Genomic DNA, 27,044 nt, shown 5'->3' with positions numbered 1-27,044 from the left:
TTAAGATGTATTTAACTTGATTTTATATATTGTATTATACTTACCCCCCACAGCTCCTTACACTGTGGTTTTACATAGGTATATGTAAATACTATGTTCATATACTTATCATTTGTGACACCCAATAGCCGATATGTATTTTTGTGCTGGGATGTCGTTAAACAAACATTCATTCATTCTTGCCTCTGAGCAGTGTGTGGTACCTGTTTCAGGGATGTGCCCACCACTCAAAATTATCGCCCGGCACTAATATTTTGTCAGAAAAATAACCCCAAACTTAGTTATTTAAATAATATGCAAAAATTTCTATGAATATTTTACTAAACATTTGTTTCACTTCTTCAGCCTTTTTATTGACGCACGGTCACAATTACACTATTAGTATTACATCTGTATTAATACAATTTTAACTGCAGACAGAAAACCAGTCTAGCAAGTTTAGTACAATCGAAAAACAAAAAAAGCTCGATAGACTGTTTTTTGCGCTACACGTTAAACCAAACGGCCACTTCGGGAACCAGTCCAATAGTTTGCCAACGTTAGCACACATATCTCGGCACCGAAGACATTCGGCCATTCTCGTCACCGGTGGAAAAACACTCCAGCGGAGAATAGCGACTGATATTCCGAATGCTTCATCTGTCTTATTTATTCATTGGCTACTATAGAATATATCATCCAATCAAAACGCTAAATACATTTTCTCTTTGTGACATGACTAGTACTACTAGCAGACGACACGGTGAAAAATATCAACAATGTCTTTACTAAAATACTTCCAGAAAAGTGGCAAATAAAATTATAATAGTGAATGTGAAAAGATAGCTGAGCCTACAAGGTGTATTGTCGGCAATGAAACTACGTCGTCCGTTTTGAGGGAAAGTGTGCAATCTACCTGTATCGATACGTCACCGGTTAGTGTTACGGGAACTGTCAAAGATGTTGACAAACGGAAAAATACATTCAAACAAATTACACCGTGAATGAAACGGGCAAAGTCTTTTAATATAAAATGGAAATTAAACAGGCCCTGGTTAATAAATATTGATGGATTAGGAATGTTTTGTGAACTTTGCAAAAAGTATGACAAACGTCCTTTTGATCGCGATACTTGGAACAAACAACCATGTAGACGAATCCAACTCGAGAGTTGTCGATCATGAAACATCCCATGGTCACATTGATGCAGTACAATTAGATCTTGCCCAATCACACACCAGTAACATCGCTGTTAGTATCATACCAGAAATACCACTGGCCTCCATGTGCCAAATTTTTGCATGCCTTTACTTGTTGTGTAAACTGAGAATAGCCCATACAACGAACTTTGAACCATTACTCGATTTACTGGATTATTTAAAATTGAATTTGAGGTCAAGTCTTAATGCTATGTACACAAGCAGGAAATCGATCCAGGACATGCTGGAATGCATGTCTAGTGTTATTGAAAACAATATACTGAGTAAACTGAGAGAAAGTAACCACTTTTCTCTCATGTTCGATGAGACAACGGACTGTTCTGTGAAGGAACAAATGGTTTTAAGAACTCGATTTATTCATAATGGATCTATTGAGGTTAGGTTTTTGAAACCCCTGCGTGTGCATTAACCTGACCGTGGTGCAGGGGTGAACATTCTTTTATAGAATGGCCAATAAATGCACATCTCCTCGTATGAGGCGCCTTGTTTGCCGTGAGGTGCGACCCGTGAAAATGGACGATGGGATCCTGGTGCTTGAGTTTGGGCATACCTGCGGGTATCACTTCTGGCAATACATCACTTTGCCCTGGAGTTCACCTAGACGGGTGGTCAGGAAGGCCCGACCTGATCAATCGGCTGGTCACGTCAAGCTCAAGAGCAAACCAACCCCTGTTTTGTTTAATTTGTCACGAACGAACATTGCTGAGAATACCATTTGTATTATTTGCTCTTGGGGCGGTGGCTAGGGTCAATCGGGTAAACTAACGTTTTTTCTTTACTTTGCCTGCGTATATTAACCATGTATGTCTGCTGGTTATCCGCCGCATTGTGTCCCCTTGTTGGACTCTGTGGTGGGTGGGGGGCATGGTTGACGAATAATGATTCATTTAACATGAATACTACTAAATTAAAAACAACACATGGGGCCCTGAAAAGGGTCCACACCGATGTTTCGGACTCCTCATCTTTTGATGAAGAGTCCATGACTGCCTCAAAATCAATTACGAAGAAATCACGTGTGATCTCTTCAAATTGGCCAAGGTTCCTCGTCATCAGTTCCACTGATGACGGGGCCTTGAAAAAATTGTCACCTTTTGCAATTCAAAAGGGGCTCGTCGGTCTAGCCGGGGAGCCAACAAATGTTACAAAAATGAAAAACGGATCGCTGTTGGTCGAATGTTCGACAGAAAAGCATTCTAAATGTCTTCTCAAGTCGACTATTCTAGCCAACATTCGCATCATCGTACTGCCACACACTTCTCTCAACTCCTCGAAGGGAGTTATCAGATGCCGAGATTTGGAAGGTGTTAGTGATGAGGAAATCTGTGACAATCTTACTTCACAAGATGTCACAGTCGTCAGGAGAATAAAGGTTCGGAGGAACAACGAATTGGTTCCAACCAATACCTTTATTCTAACATTCAGTACTCCTACCCTTCCACATTCGATTAAGGCTGGATACCTCAACATTCCTGTTGAGCCTTTCATTCCTAATCCACGCCGATGCTTCAAATGCCAGAAATATGGCCATGGTCAAAATACCTGTCGAGGCAAACTGACATGTGCTCGTTGCGGTCAGTTTGACCACGACAGTAAAACTTGCAAAAAAGACCTTGTATGTACAAACTGCAAGGGAGATCATTTCGCGTACTCGAGAGAGTACTCGATGTGGAAAAAGGAAAAGAAGGTTCAGGAGGTTAGGGTTGAGAAACGTCTAACCTTTGCTGATGCCAGAAAACTGGTGGAGAGATTTCTACCTGCTAGAGTAGCAGCATCATATGCTGTTGCTGCTGCTGCAGTGAAGGTCTCCACCAGAAGTATTATACAGACTTGACGTGGCAATGCGATGATGCAAAGTACAAAAAACTATCCGATGTAAACGTGGAGAAGAAAACTGCAAAAGCTGCTCAGCAGCAGGAGGCAGCTCAGATAAAGAAGCAAGCTCCTGCCAATGCTATCACCTCCACACAGGTGTCCTTGGACACAAACAAATCATCAGCTGGGTTGAGTACTGGGATGCCAGTTCCCAGCCTACCCAATTTAAAAAGCAAACCAGCGAAGAAGGATCACACCTCTGGGTGGCTTAAAAAAGCCTAACAGAACTTAACAACAAGTAATATGTTTCAGGCTCTGGATGATGGAGGTGATGAGATGGAAGTCTCATTACTTGATTATCCAGGAACAAAACGACCACCACCAAAGGCAAAGATAACTCCCATACTTCCTCCCGATGGCGAATAAAGTCATCCAGTGGAACTGTCGTGGGCTTAGGCCCAATTTTGATGAATTAAGTCTACTAATTCAAAAATATAATCCTATTGCGGTATGTCTTCAGCAGACTTTCCTGAAGGACACTGACAATATTAGAGGGTTTAACCTCTATCACAAGTTTCAGGAAACTGATAACAGAGTTGGGGGTGTTTCCATTTTAGTAAATGAAAATATCCCTCAGAGTGTAATTATATTAAATACTAATTTGCAAGCTGTGGCTGTAAAGGTCACAGCCCATAAAACTATAACTTTATGCTCTCTCTATTTGCCTTCTCGTAATAATTTCAACTTCAATCCCAAAGATCTTCAAGATCTCTTCGACCAACTCCCTAGCCCTTTTGTGGTTATGGGAGATTTCAATGGTCACCACACTTTGTGGGGATGCGAGGATGTAAATACTCGAGGCAAACAATTAGATGACTTAATTATATTTAACGATAAAAGTCGAACTTATTTTCACGCTGCAAATGGCTCTTTCACTTCAATTGATCTAACTTTATGTAGTCCATCACTGTTTCTGGATTTGTCCTGGAAAGTCGGTCCAGACCCCTGTGGCAGTGACCACTTTCCGATTTTTTTGGAGAATGATGGACCACCATCACTTGAAAGAGTTCAAAGATGGAAGTTATGGAGGGCTGACTGGGATCAGTTTCAGCATCTATGCAGCACTCGTCTGCAACAATCTGCCATTGACGATGCTGACTACCTCATGTCCTCTTTTACTTCCATTTTGAAAGAAATTGCAGAAGAAACTATTCCCAAGACTTCGGCAGTGCCGAAACATTTCACTAAACCATGGTTCAATGAATCATGCAAAGATGATATTAAGGAACGAAACAGGCACATTGAGAGGTTTAAACGGGAACCCACCTGGGACAACCTCTCTGCCTATCGTATTGCTAAGGCAAAGGCCCGCAGAGAGATCAGACAAAGTAAGAAAACATTTTGGAGAAAATATGTCTCCAAGTTGAATTCCCAAACCTCTGTGAAATCTGTGTGGAATAGGATCCGTAAAATCAAGGGGAAAGAATCCAGTAGTACTGTCCATCAATTCTCTGTCAATGACACAAACGTCACATCTGTCCGTACTAAAGCTGAAAAGCAAACCTATTAATTTTTCATCTGAGAATGCTGAAGTATACAACAGGCCCTTCTCTTGGAGGAGTTGCAGGATGCTCTTCGAAAAGCCCATGATACTTCGGTGGGACCAGATGAAATACACCAACTACTAAAACACTTACCCAAATCTTCTCTTTTAGTTCTTTTGAACATCTTTAATAAAATCTGGAGTTCTGGTGACTTTCCTTCTGATTGGAGGAAGGCTATTATAATTCCTATTCCAAAGCCTGGCAAGGATCCTACTGATCCTACCAGTTACCGCCCCATCGCTCTCACAAGCTGCATCTGCAAAACTATGGAACGAATGATCAATCGTAGACTTGTCTGGTTTCTCGAGTCCCACAAATTGCTTACTAACGTGCAATGTGGGTTCAGATCCAGTCGAGGTACGGTTGATCATCTCGTTCGATTTGAAACGTTTTCTCGCGAGGCCTTCGTCAATAATCAACACCTGGTTTCAGTGTTCTTTGATTTGGAAAAGGCCTACGATACCACATGGAAGTATGGGATTTTAAAAGACCTCCATGGCATGGGCCTACGAGGTCTTCTTCCAAATTTTATTTCTAACTTTTTAAAAGATAGAATTTTTAAAGTGCGAGTGGGATCCACGTTTTCAGATTCCCACTCACAATACATGGGGGTGCCCCAAGGTAGCATCCTGTCGGTTACCCTATTCTTAATTAAAATTAACAGCATCGCCCAGTGTTTAAAACCTGGTGTCGATTGCTCACTATACGTTGACGACTTTCAGATTTGTTACAGGTCGTCCAATATGAGTATCGTTGAGCGTCAGTTGCAGCTTTGTTTGAATAAGCTCCAACAATGGACAAGTGACAATGGCTTTCGATTCTCAAAGTCAAAAACGGTCTGTATGCACTTCTGCCAGAAAAGAGGTCACCACCTAGACCCTGAGCTGTTTCTGGACAAAAGCCCGATTCCCGTGGTCGAGGAGACCAAATTTCTGGGAATTATATTTGACAGGAAGCTATCTTTCATACCTCATTTAAAATATGTTAAAAAGAAAGGGCTAAAGGCCCTAAATATTCTCAGAGTTATTGCCAGCACAGAGTGGGGAGCAGACCGTAAGGTTATGCTCCGACTGTATCGATCTTTGATTAGATCTAAACTAGATTACGGCTCTATTGTGTATGGGTCGGCACGCAAGACTTACTTGCAGATGCTTGATCCCATACACAACCAGGGACTTAGGCTTTGTCTTGGTGCTTTCAGAACATCTCCTGTGGAAAGTTTGTACGTCGATGCACACGAACCTAGTTTGGGTGCTAGACGTGCAAAGCTGTGTCTGCAGTATGCTACCAAGATAAAGTCGATGCCAAAACACCCCACCCATAACGCTATCTTTGACAACCGATTTATGAACTTGTTTGATGCGAAGCCAAATGCAATCTGCACATTTGGTCTTCGCATTAGGCAGCTTTTATCTGCTTCCAACATTGATCTTTCAGACATTTTGGAAACACCTTCATATTTTGTTTTGCCACCTTGGTGCATAAAACCACCTAAAATTGTGTTGGATCTCGTGCATCTGAAGAAAGATCACACGGATCCAATTATTTATAACCAATATTTTATGGAAATAAAAGAGAAATACTGTGACTACATCCCTATTTACACGGATGGGTCGCGGGATGGGAATTCTGTGGCTTGTGCCACAGTTTTTCCATCAGACAAAATAATCTCTATGAGATTGCCTGATTTGGCATCTATATTTAGTGCTGAAACTTGGGCAATTATTAAAGTCCTAGAGAAAATCAAAAACTCTAGCTCCTCTAAATTTATAATCTATACCGACTCACGTTCGTGTCTCCAGTCTTTACAATATATGAAGCTGGAACATCCCTTAATTGGGATGCTGATACGAAAGTGTGTCTTTTTATCTATTAACAATAAGAATATTGTGTTTTGTTGGGTACCCAGTCATGTTGGCATCAGAGGCAGAAAAGGCAGATTGTGCTGCCAAGTCTGCTTTGACTTTGCCACGTACCAATGCTGGTATTCCCTATAGTGATCTCAAACATCACGTAAATAATTATATCTTTTCTACTTGGCAAGATGATTGAAACGGTGCGGTCGCGAACAAGCTTCATTCTGTTAAGCCAGTCCTGAGATAGTGGCAGTCCTCCTATAGGCGGTGCAGAAGGGATGAAATAGTATTGTGTCGTGCTGGCATCGGACATACTTACATTACCCATTCATTTATTCTCAAGAAGGATCCTCCACCTCAGTGTGAGCATTGTCAGTGTACACTGACGGTGCACCATATTTTGGTGGAGTAATAATCTGATCCAGACTAGAAACGATATATTCGAAGCAAGGGATGTGGTGGAATCCTTTAGATTCCACCCTGAACTTGTACTAAAGTTTTTAAAAGAAACTGGATTTTATTCCAAATTTATATTTACTTTTGTGTAATATTTGATTGGTAATATGAATTTTACCTTTATAACAAATGTGATATGTATTATTTTGTACAGCTCTTTACACTGTCTTTAACCTAACCTTTTATTTTTACCATTGTGTGACACCCAATAGCCGATGTATTATTTGTGCTGGGGTGTCGTTAAACATCAATTCAATTCAATTCAATTCAAAGGTTTTTGAAAATATTAGACTTCTGAAAGTTCAGTCAATTGTTTCAACTGAAAAAAAAAAGACATTCCTGACAAACAGATGTTAATAACATTAAATGCTGATAATATATCTAAACAAGTTAAGATTTACCGACAATAATATCATGGAGGCTTTCAGCTTGTTTGACTCGCAAAAAAATTATGAATATGACTATGCAATTAGTCACATAAAAACACTAATCCAGAGATTTGGTGGCTGTGAAGAGGAAAATGCAGTTCAGGAGTGGGGTGATTTTAAACAATACATGAGTGACCACATGCATTCAAAAACTGCTTCAGATGTTGTTCGTGATCTAGTTGCCAACAAAGGCTTAAAACTTGTTTATCCAATTATGGCATTTCTTGCAGAGATTTACATGGTTCTACCACCACATGCAGCAGACTGAAAGAGACTTCTCCCAAATGAAACTGATAAAAACAATTCTTCGCAACAGAATGACAGAAACGACGTTAGACTCAATTATGATAATTGTAATTGAGGGTCCTAAATTGGAAGATTTTCCATTTGAAACATCCGTTAAAATATGGTCAGAAAAGAAAAACAGACGCCCTAAAGTTTAATACACTGTATTCAACTGTTAACTGATTGGCACCAAGTACTAAGTTATTGCCTTTCAGCCTTTGTAAATATCAACACAGTACTTCCTGCTTTTTCTGGGATGTTATATCTTTTCATTTAGCAGCTCATATATTTCCTAAATAATGTAAACCTGAGATATAAATATAAATTAGAAAAGCTAATTAAAAATAACCAAAAAGACCGATAAGAGCATCTGCAATGTAAAAAAAAAAAAACGTCAATGGGGAGCATGCATTCAGCCCTCTTAAATTTATTGTGACCGAGTGTTCACTGATGCCACTCAAATTTGTGAACCACAGGTGGTTGGAAAACATTCCTGTTGGAAAAAGAGCACTGCAAGTGTGGGTTTCTGTGGAAATATTATGTGCGGAAAGTGGAGTCGAAGGAGCTGAACAAACCACAGTGCAAATCGTACGAGATGCAGTCGAAGATAAATTCATCACAGCAAAGATGGGAGTTCTTTTATTCAGTGGCTGCTATCTTGCAGCCGTTTTTGGTAAACTACCAAACTTGCAAACCCATGGTGCCATTTCTGTCTGCAGATCTGCTCGCAACCATGAAATGCTTTATGAGAAATAACCGAATCGTGAAATTTAAAATCCCCCCCCCCCCCCCCCACACACGAACAAAATTATTACGTCATTTACAGTCCGAAATACTAAAGAATATCAATAATAAACACTAGACAATGAATGAAAAACTCCGATTACTTTTGAAAAAATTATTTCGTGAAAAATCCAATATGGCGGCCAATTAAACATTTTCTGAAAATAATTAAATCCAAACACAAAAGACAAAAATTGTAATTAAAAGATTAGCAGGTTCGTACACAAGATCGCAGCGCCATTTGTTCTGAATTTAGCTGTGATATAAGGCTAATATATGGTACTTGTGGTTTAGCTGATTAGCTTGATTCGGTATATTATGCCTGTTACGGTTCAGTAGCAAGAGAGCGGGCTTTCGGGTTCCAGAATCGTCTTCTGGTTTTCGGCGCCCACGTGACGTTCCTCGTCCAATCGGTGGGCTCCTTTTTCCCGCCAAGCTCTATATGGTGATACACCAGTAGACTTTCCGTCTCCAGGGGTGTGAGGCGGCGGATCATTTCCAACTTCTGCATCCGGTCGTCGACTAGTCGCGAGTCGCCACATATTTTTTATGTTCAATACCGATGTGTTTATTTGTGCTGGGTGTCGTTAAACATTTAGTTATGCCAGGAATTTATGCAGTTGGGTCTAGATTATGACAGGGAAGTTATTGGGGTGGGGGGTGTACGAGTGATATTCCCCGGAAAATATATTTTAAAACAAACAAAATAAACACCGCACCTGCATGTGTGAGTGCCCCGCCCCCCAAATAAAATATGCGATCTGACAGTTACTAAACACCACGTCCAACGGTCTTGATAAAGAAACCCGTACCTCTATTCATAATTTATATCCTCAACATTTGCAGAACAGCATTAGTTACTAGTTATCATTAGGTAGTATTAAATCCGTGCACATTTTACATTTATACACATTTGAAATAAATATGTTTATAAATGTCAAATATCGATTTTGTATGTACATTCTTGAAGTTAAACTATAATCAGAAGATTGATCTCAGTTAAAAAAAAGATTGATATAATATTTCTTTATTTTTAATGACAAATAATCATAATTTAAAAATATTATTCATGTACTTACTTTGTTTGTTACTCAAGTTGTATTGTTCTGCTGGGGTGTCGTTAGACATTCATTAATACACGTCCTGATAAACATTTACCTCTATTCATATATCCTCTCAACACTTGTAGAAAATATTACAGGAGAACAGCACTAGATAGCAATCATCATTAGGTAGTATTAAATCCGTTCACATTTTACATTTATATAAATTTAAAATTAAATATGATTATAAATGTCAAATTGTGATTTCTGAAATTAAACATTTTAAAGCACTTTGATTTGTATACTTACCTTTATATTTTTAGTGTATTATATTTTTTCCCCACAGCTTGTTACACTGCTTTTACATAATTATATAAATAATATTTTCATCTACTTACATTTTGTGACACCCAATAGCCGATGTGTATTTTTGTGCTGGGGTGTCGTTGAGTATTCACTGAACAAAATTGTGGTTAAGCCCACGATAGTTACACTGGGTAACTTTATTTTTACATCAGTATGAGGGTGTTTTGTGATCGGCAACGATATGGATATCTCCATATCGTCATTACCAATATTATACTTCATTTCAACTTATTTTCCTTCTTATATCCAATTAAGGTTCAAGCATGCTATCCTGGGCTGTCTGTTCAAGACAGATTGTTAGTGCTTACTGAGACACCTAATCATTGAGTCGGTAAAACTCGTTCTGGGTGGGAACCGATACCAGGCTGTGAACCCAGTACCTACTAGCCTTATGTCAGATGGCTTAAATAGATGCCGGCACCAATAATGCGGACCTAAAAGTACTTCTCTAGGTTTCTTTGTCTCATTGCCTATCTTAGGGAGACTAGTTATTTCTTCTTTTTTTCTCAATATCATGACCGCTCTATTGTCCGTGTCTTGACATTTATGGTAGAGAATAAAGGGACATTCCTGAGTTTGTTGCATTGTAAGATGTTTCTAAAAAATAAAATATTTCTACGATTAAACTTACATATCAAATATATTTTCTTGTTTAGAATATCAGTGTCTGCATAAAATGAAATTTAACCTTGTACAAATATTAGAACGATCAGAAAAACGTTTAATATACAGCCACTAATATTTTATGCAGAAAAATATATTTGATATGTAATTACAATCGTTAAAAAGTATCTTTTACTCGATAACATCTTTAAAATTGCAGCAAACTCAGGAATGTCCCTTTAAATCCTCTGATGTTAATAATGTCAGTATCCTTCAGGAAGGTTTCCAGAAGACACACTGCAAGAGGATTATACTTTTGAGTTAGAAGACTTAATTCATCAAAATTGGGCCTGAGCCAAACCCTGAGTTAGTGCTCAGCAAGGCTCAATGGGTAGGTGTAAACCACTTGCACCGACCAGTGATCCATAACTGGTTCAACAAAGGCCATGGTTTGTGCTATCCTGCCTGTCGTAAAAGAGTAGCCTATGTGGCGACAGCGGGTTTCCTCTTAAAAAAAGTGTCAGAATGACCATATGTTTGATGTCCAATAGCCGATGATAAGAAAAAAAATTAGTGTGCTCTAGTGGCGTCGTTAAATAAAACAAACTTTACTTTTTTCATTAGCGATGGATAATATGAAAAAAAATAGTTTTTAGGTTATATTTTTGGGTGAAAGTTTCAAATTAAAAAAGGTTTCCTTGTTCATCAATTCGTTAATGAAAATAATTCCTTTGTTAATAAAACTCCAATATAAAAATGGTTTATTATATTTTAATATCTTCGTATTATACCAAATATTAAGTCCCTGGATATCTTCTGTGTTCTATAACGTTTGGTTTTGTTGAAACATTCTCCTTGAGAATGGCTAATACAGTACAACTCCCCTTTTGGGGCGCCTTGTTTGCCGTGAGGTGCGACCCGTGAAAATGGATGATGGGATCCTGGTGATTGAGTTGGGGCATACCTGCGGGTATGACTTCTGAGAATACATCACTTTGGCCCGGAGTTCAAATAGACGAGCGGTCAGGTAGGCCCGACCTGATCAATCGGCTGGTCACGCCAAACTCGAGAGCATACAATCTTTGTTTTGTTTACATTTAGTCAAGAGCAAACATTGTTTTATATACCATATGTATTTGTTGCTCTTGGGGCGGTGGCTAGGGGTCAGTTGGGTGATTTTGTTTTCTTACTACCCAAGTATATCAACCATGTATCCCTGGCATGGATGTCTGCTGGTTATCCGCAGCACCATGTCCCTTTCTTGGACCCGGTGGTGGGTGGGGGCATGGTTGATGAAAAAAAATTCAAATCTAATATGGATCAACCAAAAATTATACCAAATACAGATGGGGCCCTTAAAAGGGTCCACACCGAAGTTTCAGACTTCTTGTCTTCCAACGAGGAGTCCATGAAATCAAAAACTAGTGTGAAGAAATCCAAAGTGATTTCTTTACAAAACTGGCCAAGGTTTCTCGTTGCTCGTCATCTTTCCACTGATGACGGGGCCTTGAATAAACGTTCACCCTTTGCCATTCAAAAGGCAATTGTTGGCTTGGCTGCTGAACCAAAATCTGTCAAAAAAATTAAGACTGGCCTTTTGGTTGAATGTTTAACCGAAAGGCATTCTACTTGTCTTCTCAAGTCGACAGTTTTTTGCAACGTACCAATTAAGGTAACTGCGCATTCCTCCCTTAATTCGTCAAAGGGAGTTATCAGATGCAGAGATTTGGAAGGTGTTAGCGAGGAAGAAATATGCCAAAATTTACGTACACAAGGAGTTACTGCTATGAGGAAGATAAAGGTTCGTCGAAACAATGACTTGTTACCGACGAATACTTGTATCCTCAACTTTAACGTCCGTACCCTTCCTCAATCTGTCAAAGCCGGTTACCTTAATATTCCTGTTGAACCCTTTATTCCAAACCCCTTGCATTCCTTCAAATGCCAGCGGTTTGGCCATGGTCAGAACACATGTCGTGGAAAACTTACATGCGCTCGCTGTGGTCTATTTGACCATGACAGCAAGACATGTAAGAACGATATACTTTGTCTCAACTGCAAGGGCAACCACTGTGCATACTCGCGAGAGTGTCCGCGGTGGAAGCTGGAAAAAAAGAGTTCAACAGGTAAAGGTACAAAATAAACTGTCCTTCACGGATGCCAGGAGGTTGGTGGAGACAGCAACACCTACAGTCGGTGACAAGTCATATGCAGCTGCAGCTGCTGCCAAAGTTGCAGTGAACACAGACCTCACCTAGCATTGTGATGAAGCCAAGTACGAGAAACTGTCTGATATTGAGAAGACGCAAAAAACAGGTGCAAAAAGCAGCACAAAAACAAAAAATCACACCCCAAAAAAAGGAAATTGAAACTCAAGTGTCGTTGGATTTTAAAAATCCACCAAATAGGTCGAGCACTAGTCTCCCTAAGACAGGCAATGACACAAAGAAGTCTCCAAAGAAAGCTACAGAAGTACTGTCTGGTAGGCTGAAAAAGATCGAACTACGTTCGGTCCCGATCAGCAATATGTACGATATTTTGGCTGATATCGGTGATGATGATATGGAGATTTCATCTCCAGATCATTGCCGATCACAAAGACCACCAGCAAAGCCAAAGATAAAACCCCATACTTCCTCCCGATGGAAAATAAAGTTATCCAGTGGAACTGTCGTGGGCTTAGGCCCAATTTTGAAGAATTAAGTCTTCTAATTCAAAAGTATAATCCTCTTGCAGTGTGTCTTCAGGAAACTTTCCTGAAGGATACTGACAGTATTAACATCAGAGGATTTAATCTCTACCATAAATGTCAACAGAGTGAAGACAGAGCGTCTGGGGCGTTTCCATTATTGTAAATGAAAACATTCCCCAGAGTGAAGTCATATTAAAGTCGACTTTACAAGCAGTTCGCCATTTGTCTGTCAACGACACGGATGTGACGTCTCATCGTGACATTGCCAATGCATTGGCAGACAATTTCTCTCAGAACTCTTCTTCTTCTTTCAGTACAGATGCTTTTACATCTGTCAGAAATAAAGCTGAAAAGCAACCTATTAACTTTTCATTTGAAACTGCTGAAGTATACAACAGGCACATCTCTTTGGAGGAGTTGCAGGACACTCTACGTGGAGCTCATGATACTTCGGTAGGACCAGATGAAATACATTATCAACTCTTAAAACACTTACCTGAATCATCCTTAATGGTTCTATTAAATATCTTTAACAAAATCTGGACTTCGGGTGACTTTCCTTCTGACTGGAGAAAAACCATTGTCATTCCTATTCCTATTCCAGATGTCGAGGTAATGCCACGGGTACTTCACAACCTGGAATCGTTCAATGGTTAGTAGCAGGTGAATAACGTACGACCCCTGTTTGACCCATGTGCTGACGTGAGGCATGAGATGGCCAGTGATTTGGTTTCTTGCATTAGTACGGAGAACCACCCATTCTTATGAACAAGCAACCAGGAAAAAGCCAACATTATAGAAATTAGTTCTGTTAGATTCATGGCTATCACGTACATAGAAACGTTAGACTTTCCTCGTCGTCTGCTGTAGAACACTATACTGATTAGATTGACGACAAATGGGAAAGCTTGTATTGCATACTTGACGATTGTGAATGGAATTCTCTTTACAGTATCATTAGTACAACTGAATCAGTTGACATCGAATCAGTTCCTGTTGCACCGTTTCTCTCAGTATTAATAGCAGTTGGCATCGACTCAGTTCCTGGTGTACCGTTTCTCTTGCTGGTAACCATTTTGCTACTAGTCTTTTCAAAGCTCCTTGTTGGCTCATTTCCAGTGTTTTCTTTTGGGGCTCTATTCAATGACTCTATACCACTTACTCCAAAAAGTAACAGTAATGACCAGCCCAAAAGGTAAACAATTTTACCTGGGGTGTCGTTAAACATTCATTCATTCATTGGTGGAGTGTGATCATCTCAAGCCGACGAGAAATGATATATTTGGCAACAGAAATATTTTGGAATCTCTTAAATTCCATCCAGAATTAATTGTAAAGTTTTTAAGGCACTTTGACTTCTATACAAAGTTTTAAAATATACTTACCTTGATTTTATGTATTATATTATACTTTTCCCCAACAGCTCCTTACACTGGTTTTACATGAATATATATAAATAATATTTTCATATACCCGATAGCCGATGTGTATTTTTGTGCTGGGGTGTCCTTAAACATTCATTCATTCATTCATTCATTATTCTACTGTTCATCAGCTATTGTTAATCCATCCTATTGCACATTCATTAAAGGGACATTCCTGAGTTTGCTGCAATTTTGAAGATGTTATCCACTAACATATCAAACATATTTTTCTACATAAAATATTAGTGGCTTCTGATCGTTCTAATATTTGTAAAAAGTTAAATTGCATTTTATTTCGTCGTGCTCGCATCCGTTATACATATTTGACCCATTAATTTATCTTAAAGAAAGATCCTCCACCTCAATGTGAGCACTGTCAGTGTACTCTCACGATGCGCCACATTTTGGTGGAGTGTAAGCATCTTAAAGAAACTCTAAAAGATACATTTTGTCAGAGAAATGTGATGGAATCATTTCAATTCCATCCATAATTAGTTTTACAATTTGTACATGATACTGACTTACTCTAAATTTTAATATTACATATCTGTTATATTTGTATGTTTTGCACAGTTCTTTACACTGTGTTTTAATTAACTGTTGAATTTGTATATTGATGTTGATCATCACTTACTGTTTGCATATACCATAGTTTGACACCCAATAGCGGATGTATTTTTCGTGCTGGGGTGTCGTAATAATAACATTTATTCATTTATTCATTCATTCATTCATTTTATTTCCTAAAATATTATTTGTTCGTATGTACGAAATTATTAGAAGACCATATCCAGTTTGGGCTTCTTTCAAATATTAAGACGACCAGAAACACATTGAATATACAGACAAAAAAAAACCCAAACAAGTAAAAATATTTAATATGTAAGTTTATCGTAGAAATATTTTATTAGTCCGAAACATCTTACAATGCAGCAGACTCAGAAATGCCCCTTTAATGTATGTGCTCCTTTGTCAAACTCCTGACGGGCATATCAAGATCATTACTGTTACTTTTTGTTGGTGTTGGTGGTGAGTATTTAATTCCAAACTAATGTAAATGGCATATTGTGGTAATCACTAATTTTCTACGTCCGTTGCATTTACATGCAATTTGATTGATGAATCTAAAAGGAATTAGCATCAGTGGTACCATTTGTTACAGACACTTGTAGGTGAAGTGGTTGTTTGGAATTAGCTCGTCTTATTTAAATTTCATCCACCAGATTCTTCACCAATGGAACTATGAACACGGAGTCTACTACTTTTAAATTGTCTGATACTTTTTGGACCAGTAGATCTATGGTTTGTAAATTGTTCTTTGGTGTCAAATGTTTGAAAAAATTAGGTAGCAGTTAAGCTTACACCTAGAATAGAATATTTTATTACATCAAAAAGGACTTTGTCTCACGTCGACAAACAACATCATACACAAAAGAAAATTAAATAAAACAGACAATAGGTAAAATATGTAACTTGGTTAATTAAAAATAAATTAATTGAGAACAATCACCTTACATCACAGAAAAGTTCTAAAAAAACCCACTTAAAGACAGCGATGATAGTTCAAATATAATATTGTTTAAATTAATAGTACTGAATGGTAAGAACGATTGAAGAAATCTGTTGTTTTTTCTTCTGGGTACTTTAACTCAGTCGGTTGAGTGCTCGCTTGAGGTGCTTGTCACAGGATGGGACCACCCTAGTGGATCCATTCAGCCGATTGGATTTTTTTTTGTTCCAACCAGTGCGCCACAATTGATCAAAGGCCGTGGTATATGATTTCCTGTCTGTGGAGAAGTGCATGTAAAAGATCCTTTGCTGCATTAGGAAAAAATGTAGTGGGTTTCTTGTGAAGACTAGTCAGAATTACCAAATGTTTGACATCCAATATCTGATAATTAATCAATGCTGTAGTGGTGTCGTTAAAGAAAACAAATTTCGTTTTAACTCTGACTAGATGCTAAAATAATATATTCCTCTTTAACCCTTATCCTGCCGTTGACGTGTATACACGTCAAGCGTCATCACAATGACGTCACTTAGCATTGTTTTGAATTAAATATCGTTTTCTATTGAATTTTTTATTTAAAAAAAAGTAAGGAAATGTCAATGAATTGTCTTAGAATGACATATCCAAATATTTAGTAAATTGTTGTTGTACATCTTGGCCCGGTTGTTCGAAACCTGGGTTAGCGCTAACCATGAGTTAAATTTACCCACTGGTTACAAATTGCGTTGTTCGAAAGTTGGTTAGCGCTAACAGTGGGTTAATTATGCCCTAACTCATGGTTAAAGTTAAAGCAGCCCCTGACCAGTGGTTAAATGCCTAACCAGTGGATAAAAATGGCGAACAGAAAAATATTTGGACAAATGTTTGTAAATAATGACAGAAAAGAACGGAATTATCGCCATCATACCGTAAGTCTCGATACTTATACCGACAACGTTGATTGAATGTTTGTTTAACGACACCCCAGCACAAAAATACATATCGGCTATTGGGTGTCACAAATGGTAAGTATATGAACATATTTATATACACTCATGTAAAACCACAGTGTAAGGAGCTGTGGGGGGGGGGGGGGGGGGGAGTATAATACAATATATAAAATCAAGTTAAGTATATCTTAAAATTTTGTATAGAAGTCAAAGTGTTTTAAAAACTTTACAATTAACATTGGATGGAATTTAAATGATTCCAAAACATTTCTGTTGCCAAATATATCATTTCTTGTCGGCTTGAGATGATCACACTCCACCAAAATGTGCCGCACAGTCAGTGTACACTGACAGTGTTCACACTGAGGAGGAGGGTCCTTCTTTAAAATAAATGAATGCGTCAAATATGTATGGCCGATGCGGGCACGGCATAAGACTACTTCATCCTTCCTGCATCGCCTGTAGGATGACTGCCGCACCGTCCCAATCATCTTGCCAAGTCGAAAAGATATATTGGTTAATATGAAATTTAAAATCACTGTAGGGGACACCAACATGGACACGGGGCAAGTTCAAAGCAGACTTGGCAGCAACATCTGCCTTTTCGTTACCCCTAATGCCAACATGGCTGGGTACCCAACACAGTATAACATCTTTATTGGCAATTGATAAAAAGACACACTTTCGTATCACCATCCCAACTAAGGGGTGCTCGACAACGAGTTAAGATCACGTTTTCGTTTTTCAAGAGAAAGTATTCAATACATTTGCAATTTAATTAAACCCACCCTTAGGAGAAAAACGTCACGGAGCCATGCCCTGTCGCCAGAGTTACAGGTGGTGATTGCTTTAAGGTACTTTGCGAGTGGCAGTTTCCTGCAGGTGGTGGGCGATACGTTTGGTTTGGATAAATCTACGGTGTCCAGAGTAATCTTTGATGTAGCTGGTGCCCTGTGTGATTTACGTAACAATTTTATTACCTGGTCAGTGGAGCAACAGCATCTGTCGAAGGTATAAAAAGGATTTTATGAGCTGGGGTTTTTTCCTGGCGTCATTGGAGCGGTTGATGGGACCCACGTCAGATTACAAGCACCATCCGACAACGAGCCTGCATTTGTAAACAGGAAGGGATATCACTCCATAAACATCCAGGCAATATGTGATGACGAAGGTAATATACAATTCTCACAATTGATTCAATTACTAGTAACAATACTAACATTCATAACACTACCCTACATCAAACTTTCGTCCCTAGATGGAAAATAAACATGTGCCGGTGTCGTAAAACGATTGGCCCTTTCTTTGTAAATAATATTGTGCTCGATTATTTCCCTTGATGACACACATTTTTGAATGAGGCCCATTATAGGATAAAATGTTTTCGGTTACCAAATGTTTGAATGTACAGTAATTATATGAATATTAAATTATCGATATAAGTATATGTATGTGTGTCTATGTTTCTTTGTAGGAATGTATGTGTATATACATACACACATTTTGGTATATGAAAATGGAAATAAAAACAATATCCATAAATTTGATTAGCCATTTGGCCCTTTATTAACAGCTAATCAGGTGCAATTAAATATTGTTTAAAAAAATATATGGAGTGTGTGTGTGTGCGCACGCACGTGTGCGTGCACGTGAACATACATACATACATACACATACATACACACACGAAATGAAATGAATAGATGATTAACGACACCCCAGCACGAGAAATGTTTCTACCTCGAAAGAAGTCACTCTTTTTCAATTAGCAGTAAAGGGGTCTTTTAAATGAACTTTTACATATACAGGACAGCACATACAACAGCCTTTGTTAAAACAATGCTTGGAATGATAAATAGTTCAACGAGTCTGTAAGCTAGAATAATACAAATTACCAACTGCATCTGAAGCAGATGGTCTACCAATGTTTTCAATGTACATCCCCATGTACCATACAGTCATTCAAAACACTACAGGGCCGTAGCGCCCTTTAGGGCCGGGGGGGGGGGGGGGGGGGGGGCACAGGCCCACCGAAATTTTGTCCCCCAAACCCATAAACAAGTTATTATCAGGTACCCGGCCCCGTCGGAAACCCGCGAAATTACTTTGTGCCCCCACCCAATTTTCAGGTCAGACTTTGTGCCCCCCCCCCCAAATGTTCAGGTCCTGCTACGGCCCTGCACTAGATAATTCATGGTACCTTAATTTTACTGCACGCACCTTCACATAACTGTATTCACCACTCACTAACAGCTAACAAATGTTCATGTATATAACCTAATATATTTTTTTATTTACCATTCCTGTCGAAATTCTTCTTTTTTTGCCATTCACTTTGTTTTCTTCAATGGATTTGTCCTGAAAACAACACAATTTTGTGGTTTATTGTATTACCTGCAACAAATGCAAAATGCAGTATGTTCGACAAACTATCAATAGGTTTAGCACTAGACTTTCAGGATACAGACATAATATTAAATATAATAAGACAGCTAAAGCCCCACATGTAGCCCCTCACTTTAATATCCCAGGGCACTCCCTCAGTTGCACTCTCCTTCAAATAGTTGCTGTTCAGGACCAAGCCAAACTTAATTTAGCTGAATCTATTTGTATATATTCATGAACTGTGTGTGGCCAAAAGGACTGAATGAATATGATCCGAGTGGCAGATTAGCCACTCTGTTTCATTGGACTTTTGTTTTATTCTTAGCTTATGGTCTGATACCTTGAAGTTTTATTGACTGGTTAATTATACTTGAGTGTTAGCCACACTTGTTACACCACACCTTTTATACAGTCGGTGAGTTTTCTCTTTCTCCTCATACTCTTGAAAATGTCTGTATTATACAGACGAAACGCTGAGTTCTTATATTCTTTTAACTTCGTGTTGACTTCTTTTTTAAAGTGGATGGTTTTAGACAAAGACTTGGTTTTAAAGATGAAATTAAAATATATATACATGTATAACATTTCATGGCATACCAAACATGTATTCTTTTTTTCTGCTGCAATTTCATGTTGCTTGTTATCTTGCACCTGTAAATAATAAATGTATGAAAAAATATGTTGTCTATGGCATCATACATCATGCTTTATATTTTCATTACATACTACCAGATTTTTCTTAATATAACATTCATTTTGCAGCCACTTCATAATATTATTATTTATTTATTTATTTTTACTTTATTTTCGTGCTTATATCCAATTAAGGTTCAAGCACGCTGTCCTGGCCAGACACCGTGGTTAATTGTTAGTGGTTAGAGAGAAAGAAGAGGGTGTAGTGGCCATACACCTACCCATTGGGCCCTTAAAAACCCGCTCTGGGTCGGAGCCGGTACTGCGGGAAGCCAACCCTGTACCTACCAGCCTGTAGTCCGAGCGCCTGCCCACTGCGCCACGGAGGCCGGTTTCATAATATTAAAGATGTAATATTAAAGTAAAAGTTATTGCAAGATCACAAAATACATTGCTCTTTATGAATTACAGTGTTTTCCTAAGTAATAATTAATTATATTTTTTTACACACAGTTATTATTATAATTATATATGTACCTGCATAGGATTGGTGATAATTTCATAGGTGCACCCTGGCAGTGGCATGTCATCTGGGCTGACATCCTGAATAATGATATCTAAATAAAAAATGTTATTCTTTTGTTAGTATTTGTGCATACACATTTTGCATTTTATGACATGACTGTGATTTCTGCTAGAATTTATTTCATTAAGATACTGCCAATTAATAACATATATTTGAATATAAAATATTATGATAAATATACATTACTTTACACCCAAAAGTTAAATAAAGGTTTCTATATACATGTATGCATACAAATGTATGTATGTTTAGTGATGACACCTATAAAATACTGTAGAAACTGTAGGCCTATACTATCAATGAAAATAAATATTTTAAATTATAATTACCTGTTGGTTCATACCAAGATGAAAATGTGCATGTCTGTTCCGGTGAATGATGTTCATCAATGACTTCACATCCTGATGATCCTTCTGAAATCACAAAACATATAATGTTATGAGTATTAATCATGTAGTTGCTTTTTTAAATTTATTTATGATTAATTACTGAATACATTTAAGATAGAAAAAAGTTATAAAAGTTATAAAATGTATAGAATTGTTAATTAAAATGTTCATTAAAATCTAGTGGTTTATTTATTGTTTCATTTTACTGCAAATATTTATGTTTGCTAAATTGAACTTGTGATATATTTATTTCTTCATTCATTGATATTGATTATAATATAAATACAATTACACTCAGTAAAGCATTGTCAAATAAATTGTATTTGTTAAACATTGTCGTGTTTTGTTTTTTTCAATGTTAATTACAATGAAAGATCCTAAATAAAACCTCATTATTAGCATAAATTTCATTATAGTAACCTTCACCTTTACATTTATTTCACGATTGCAGACGAACTGTTGGTAAGTAAGTAACAAGTTGTTTTATTATGGAAATATCGTTGCCGTCATTCAAGTAACATTCACTAAAATGCATTTTAATGTGCTTTTTCGGGATGTCATTACTTTTTGTAGTAATTTTATATTAGATGCAGATCAAAACGCAAAAACGAAAAAGAAAAACTAAGGTGAAGGTCACTTAAGCGATCGTGTAATCACTAGTGAGATGTTATTTGTTCAGGGGCGTAGCGTGACCTGGACATGGGGGGGGAGTCGAATATGGACCCTTGTTAATAAAAAAATAATGATATTTTAGTTCTAAAAGCGGACCGTTTGCTCAGCGGGGGGGGGGGGGGGGGGGCGTCGGAACCCCCTGAACCCACCCCCAGCCTACGCCCATGTTGTTTATAACATCAGTGATCGTTGTACAACATATGAAATAATTATACTGAGGTCTAGTAATCATTTACAAATTAAAATATTGTTTTACTTACGGTTTATCAGAATTGCAGTCTCCATCCCACCATTAAGCCCGGAGAAACTCGGATCGTCCAAAAATAAATCAACTATCTTCTGTGTTTTGGGACTGAGTTCTTTGGAACTTGGTCCACCACCCGTCTTCGTTAAACTTTTTTTATACTCGGCAAATTTCTTTTTCGCCGACGTGTACATACTCCTCCATTTCTCTTTGACGTCATCCCTATCCCTGCGTTCAACGCCAACCGAGTTTACTTGATCTGTTATGGACTGCCACACTTGTTTCTTCAAGTTGTTTGTCACTGAATTTGTTAACTTACTTTTTATAGTGCCTATGTTTTCGGAAACATTTTCCACAATAAGTGATATTTCACGAATATCGAAATTCGCTTTTCGTTTTTCGCCTTTCATTTTTTTTTAACTAGGCTACTGCAGCAGACGAACAAGCGTGAGGCTATTTTTAGATGTGACATGAATGTAAATAATGGAATTGTGGGAAATGACATACTTTACTGATTGGTCATTTATATTTAACCACAGGTCACTGGAATCTAACTCACGGTTAGGGAAATCTAACCATGGGTTTGCTAACCATGAGTTAAAATAGTGTTTGAACAACCGATTTTTATCCAGTGGTTAGCCAACCCTTGGTTAAGGAATTTAACCAACAGTTAGTGATAACCAGTGGTTAAGTTAACCCAGGCTTCGAACAACCGGGCCATGATGTTTATTAAAAATAAAAATTACTCGTCAAATGGCGCGTGCTATTGTTTGCTACTGTTTTTTTTTGTTTTTTGTTAGTGGTTTCTTTATCTGTACATGTTGGCCATAATATACTATAATATGTGAACTACATTATGAAGAGTTGTATAGAAATGAAATAGTTCTAATTTTACGTGTGTAAAAAATGTGCCAACACATCCAATACTTTTAATCAGACGGCGTAAATAGATCTTCAGAAAGCGCCGGTCAGCCAGCCATTTCTATTTATAAACAACAGGTCATGTGACAGACCATTTCCCACCACACAGTTTGACAGCAATCGTACACATTGTTTACATGTACTTCTGTAATTGTTTTCATTAATAAATCCATTGACTTCTTAAAGTACAATACATGATATTCTGAAGATATATGTTTTCTTGAACAGTTATGCATGTAAACAGTGTCATGTCGTGAATCACTGAATGTGCTTTCACAGCTTTGCATTCGTCGGTTGTTGATTTTCTTTTTCCTTCCCGCTTTTTCAAGAACACTTACTACATGCACAGTGACATTAATTAGTACTCATTGGAAATATGAATAATTATTCTGTATTTATAATAAAAAAATAAAAATTAAAAAAAAAAATGCTGCATTGCGTCCGATGGATTACAAGCTCTACTACTACTACTAGGAGCCGTCTGCTGAGCTAGTCAGGGAATACCATGACCTGCATTACTTCCAATAACCAATCAAAAAACTCTCTTGTCGCGCGTCACGGATAACAATTATTATGTGGCGGCAACTTGTTTCGTTGAAACAAATCGGTTAAATTTTTATTGTTAAATAATTTAGAAAGATGACTATGTTATATCATTTATATATAATTTTGTGAATATAAACATGGTGTCTTATAATTATTTTTGTACCGTGGATGACTCATTCAAAAGATGTGTAGAATACATGTAGCCTATTCATGAAGGTAAGTGCTTCGATAAATTTACTGGTAGGCCTATGTCAGTATGAGTAATATGTGGCATTTACAGTAATATTTTGTTTCACATTAGGATGGGTAATCGCATGTATCATTAGTTACTATGGTAAGAAGTAACCCCCCAATTTAATTTTTAATTTTTAAGTCCACGTGCTCCAGTAGCTGTTGTGCAGGCAACGTACCAAAACATTGTTCACTTAGTGATATAAAAACGCTTTTAAAAAAATAATTGTAATAATGAAAGGTTGTATTGAGCATATAATAATCACTAAGCATGAAATGTTCATAAATAGTTATATTTCGCGAGAAAAACTGTCGGTGATTTCTACTACTTTCACTTCCGCTGTAAATATGTCGGAGGAAGTTGCGGATATTTATCATGATTCTGATAGTGAAGGAGAGTTCGAAGGATTCACTGAGGAGGACATTGTTGTAAATTTACGTGATTTATTGTTAGATAGGGCTCAGGAAATTGATATTTTGCATGATGATTTAGATGTACCTGAAGATTTACTTCTTGGCTGGTCCAAACAAGACTGTGATCCCCTTGTACCTCCCTTCACTGGTGAAGTGGGTTTCAAGGGGATTTTTTCACATAATGTTACTTTACAAACAGCTGGTCCTGTTGATTTTTTTTAGATTGTTTTTTGATGATTTTTTTATTTGATCACATTGTGGATGAGACTAACATATATGCTGGACAGTATTTAGAGGCCAACCCCAACCTTTCTACACATAGTCGTGCACGCAGCTGGACTGCATTGACAGTTGATGAACTCAAAGTTTTTATAGCCCTGGTTTTGGCTATAGGGTTGGTCAAGAAGGGGGATGTGAATAGATACTGGAGTAAAGAAACTGTTGTTTTGACCCCTTCTTCTCGTCCACAATGTCTAGAAACAAATTTTTGAATATATGGAAGTTTTTTCATTTGAACAATAATTCTAACTGTGTGCCAAGGGGATGTGCAGGACATGATCCCCTTTTTAAAGTGCGACCCTTTTATGACTTTTTGAACAAACAATTTCTTTCTACATACTCGCCGGACGAGCACATCTCCATTGACGAAGGAATGTGTCCGTGGAAGGGACATCTGTCTTTCAAGGTATACAGTCCTAACAAGCCAAACAAGCATGGAATAAAGCTGTACATGGTGAGGCATTAATTTTATTTATTGTACACTTACTTCTGCTGTTTGGTATCTTTTACTTCAATTATTATTTTTTTTTTTTTTTAAACACATTTATTATAATACTACATACATCTATCTCCATTTGGATAGTTATCACAAATGATAAGTTATATGAAGAGTTTAGGCGCAAAACGCGATATATCCATTTTTTTTAAATTTTCAGCAAAATTGAGTCTTTTAATCGGCGTATATCGCATTTTGATAAAATAAAAAAAACCCAAAAAAAACGGGATTTACCCACTACACAATGTGACATTGAAGTGTACTTTTAGACTACTAGTAAATACTTCACAGGCAAAATTAATCGACAAATACATGTATATAGGCACCCGATGACTTTACTAAATGCACTTTTTTAAAGGTGTGCGAGAGTGTATCGGGATACTGCAGCCAGATGAACATCTACACAGGAGCGCTCCACCATCCAAATCCTGTCGAAGAAGAGGAGGCCTATGGAAACAATTTCAATGCTGTCATGGGCCTCCTGCGCTCCTGTGGATTTCTGAACAAAGGTTATAAGGTAAACATTAGACATGTAAATAATCAATACATGCAAACATTGAAGGTACATTTTCCCCAACTCAAAAATCTTCAAAAATGTCTATTCTGTACCAACAGTCTGTTTCTTGATATTTTGTTTTCATGAAAGGGTTTTGATTAGTCCTAAAAAAGTATATGTCTGTTTCCTGTTTCTCGGCCTACCCTAATTTTATATAGGGACCCTAAAAAATTTTCAAACAAAAACAAAAAAAGGAAAACTTAAAAAATAATAATCTAGGTTCGGAACACTTTGGCCGATTACGAGTTCTCGGTTTGATTCGATTGAAAAAAAAAGTTCTTACCTACCTACCCTATTTATTTCAAGGATGAAACCTGAAACACATTTTTTTAGGCCCAATGTTGTACTTGACAGTTGTTATATAATCACTATTATGACAGTTAAATATATATTGATTAAATACCCAGGGTATGTTGTTGGAAAATAGCTATATGTTTTGTATTTTTGAGATAATTTGGCGAAATGTTTTGATCACCCATAGCTAGCCCAGATACCACTACTATATATTATCAATAATTAGTGACAGAATGCACAATCATGATTTTGAATGTTTTATGCAAAAGTATATTTAAAAAATGCTTGTATGAGCTTATTATTATTTTATTTTTTACAATTTGTTGTTTTCTTAACAGATCTACTTGGACAATTACTTTTCAAGTCCCGTATTGTTCGACCATCTGGCTGCAGAGGACACTATGGTTTGTGGGACTGTCAGGCTTTTGCGGCCCGAAATGCCTCGCGCCTTGAAAGACAGAAAACTGGTTGTTCATTTGTAACAAATATTCATATATACATATATATATATATATATATATATATATATATATATATACATCTTTTGGCACTCAAATGGAAGGATAAGCGGGAAGTCTCAGTCTTGTCGACGATGCATCGGGCTGAGATTGGATGCACAGCTCAGCGACGTAGTAGGTTGACACCGGTTGTCAAACCTATTGCAGTCCTCGAGTACACCAGGTACATGGGGGGTGTTGACAGATCTGATCAGATGTCACAGTACTTCAGTGTGCTGAGGAAAACAAAGAAGTGGTGGAAGAAACTGACTCTTCAACTTCTTGCCATATTGGGTGCTAACACATTCATATTGTGGCAGAAGTTTGGACGAGGCGGTTTCAGTCACCATGACTTTGTTCTATCCATTGTCAAGAGTCTGATCGAGTCTGCCAACACCGCACCTGTACCTGGTGCCAAGCGAGGGAGGAAGGCCGTTGGACCTGTTCCAGTCAGGCTGAATCCGTCTGCTGGTCACTTCCCCTGTAGTATCAAGCCTCAGCCTGGTGCATCAAACATGAAACCTCTTAGACGGTGTACAGTACACAAGGAGAGTGGTGAGCGAAAGGAGACGCGATATATGTGTGAGGTGTGTATGGAGCCCCTGTGTATTGAACCTTGTTTTAAGAGGTTTCACACGCTACAAGACTACAGACTTCCTGCTGAAGAGTAATGTGATATACATTTTGTAGTTAAATTTATTTTATACAAACATACTCCATTGTTTACAATTTTTATATACTACACTTGTACATTTGACCAAATTTACACTTTCATACTACTTTGTAAATGAACACTTTCACACTTTTCTAGATTCATATTTTTATATTAGTTTTGTAGGTGTTAATTTATAACACAATGTACATTCAAATACAATTCCTGAGCTCACAATTATCCTCCTCAAACTCCT

At 37.6% G+C, this 27,044-nt stretch overlaps 4 protein-coding genes across 4 annotated transcripts; 3 read left to right on the top strand and 1 right to left on the bottom strand.

The window, feature by feature from the left end:
• Positions 1 to 2,181: 2,181 nt before the first annotated feature.
• LOC121381769 lies at positions 2,182 to 3,440 on the top strand. The gene is made up of 2 exons (XM_041511120.1): positions 2,182 to 3,003; positions 3,327 to 3,440. The coding sequence occupies exons 1-2, from the start codon at positions 2,182 to 2,184 to the stop codon at positions 3,438 to 3,440; spliced, it is 936 nt and encodes a 311-aa protein (XP_041367054.1).
• Positions 3,441 to 3,816: 376 nt separating this feature from the next.
• Positions 3,817 to 7,626, top strand: LOC121381768. The gene is made up of 3 exons (XM_041511119.1): positions 3,817 to 4,402; positions 6,528 to 6,631; positions 7,426 to 7,626. Exons 1-3 carry the CDS (start codon positions 3,817 to 3,819, stop codon positions 7,624 to 7,626), a joined length of 891 nt encoding a protein of 296 aa, XP_041367053.1.
• Positions 7,627 to 8,751: 1,125 nt separating this feature from the next.
• Positions 8,752 to 22,312, bottom strand: LOC121381767 (myb/SANT-like DNA-binding domain-containing protein 4). Its single transcript, XM_041511118.1, has 4 exons — positions 21,919 to 22,312; positions 20,927 to 21,010; positions 12,519 to 12,542; positions 8,752 to 8,948 (listed from the first exon to the last, which is right to left on the bottom strand). The coding sequence occupies exons 1-4, from the start codon at positions 22,310 to 22,312 to the stop codon at positions 8,752 to 8,754; spliced, it is 699 nt and encodes a 232-aa protein (XP_041367052.1).
• A 3,919-nt stretch (positions 22,313 to 26,231) lies between these two features.
• Positions 26,232 to 26,807, top strand: LOC121381766 (piggyBac transposable element-derived protein 4-like). Its single transcript, XM_041511117.1, has one exon. It carries the CDS (start codon positions 26,232 to 26,234, stop codon positions 26,805 to 26,807), a length of 576 nt encoding a protein of 191 aa, XP_041367051.1.
• Positions 26,808 to 27,044: the final 237 nt, after the last annotated feature.

Source organism: Gigantopelta aegis, chromosome 9 (assembly GCF_016097555.1).
Source record: "Gigantopelta aegis isolate Gae_Host chromosome 9, Gae_host_genome, whole genome shotgun sequence".
Classification (NCBI taxonomy): Eukaryota; Metazoa; Mollusca; class Gastropoda; order Neomphalida; family Peltospiridae; genus Gigantopelta; species Gigantopelta aegis.
The sequence above is the reverse complement of the archived record's forward strand: the minus strand, read 5'-3'. Positions and strand labels throughout refer to the sequence as shown.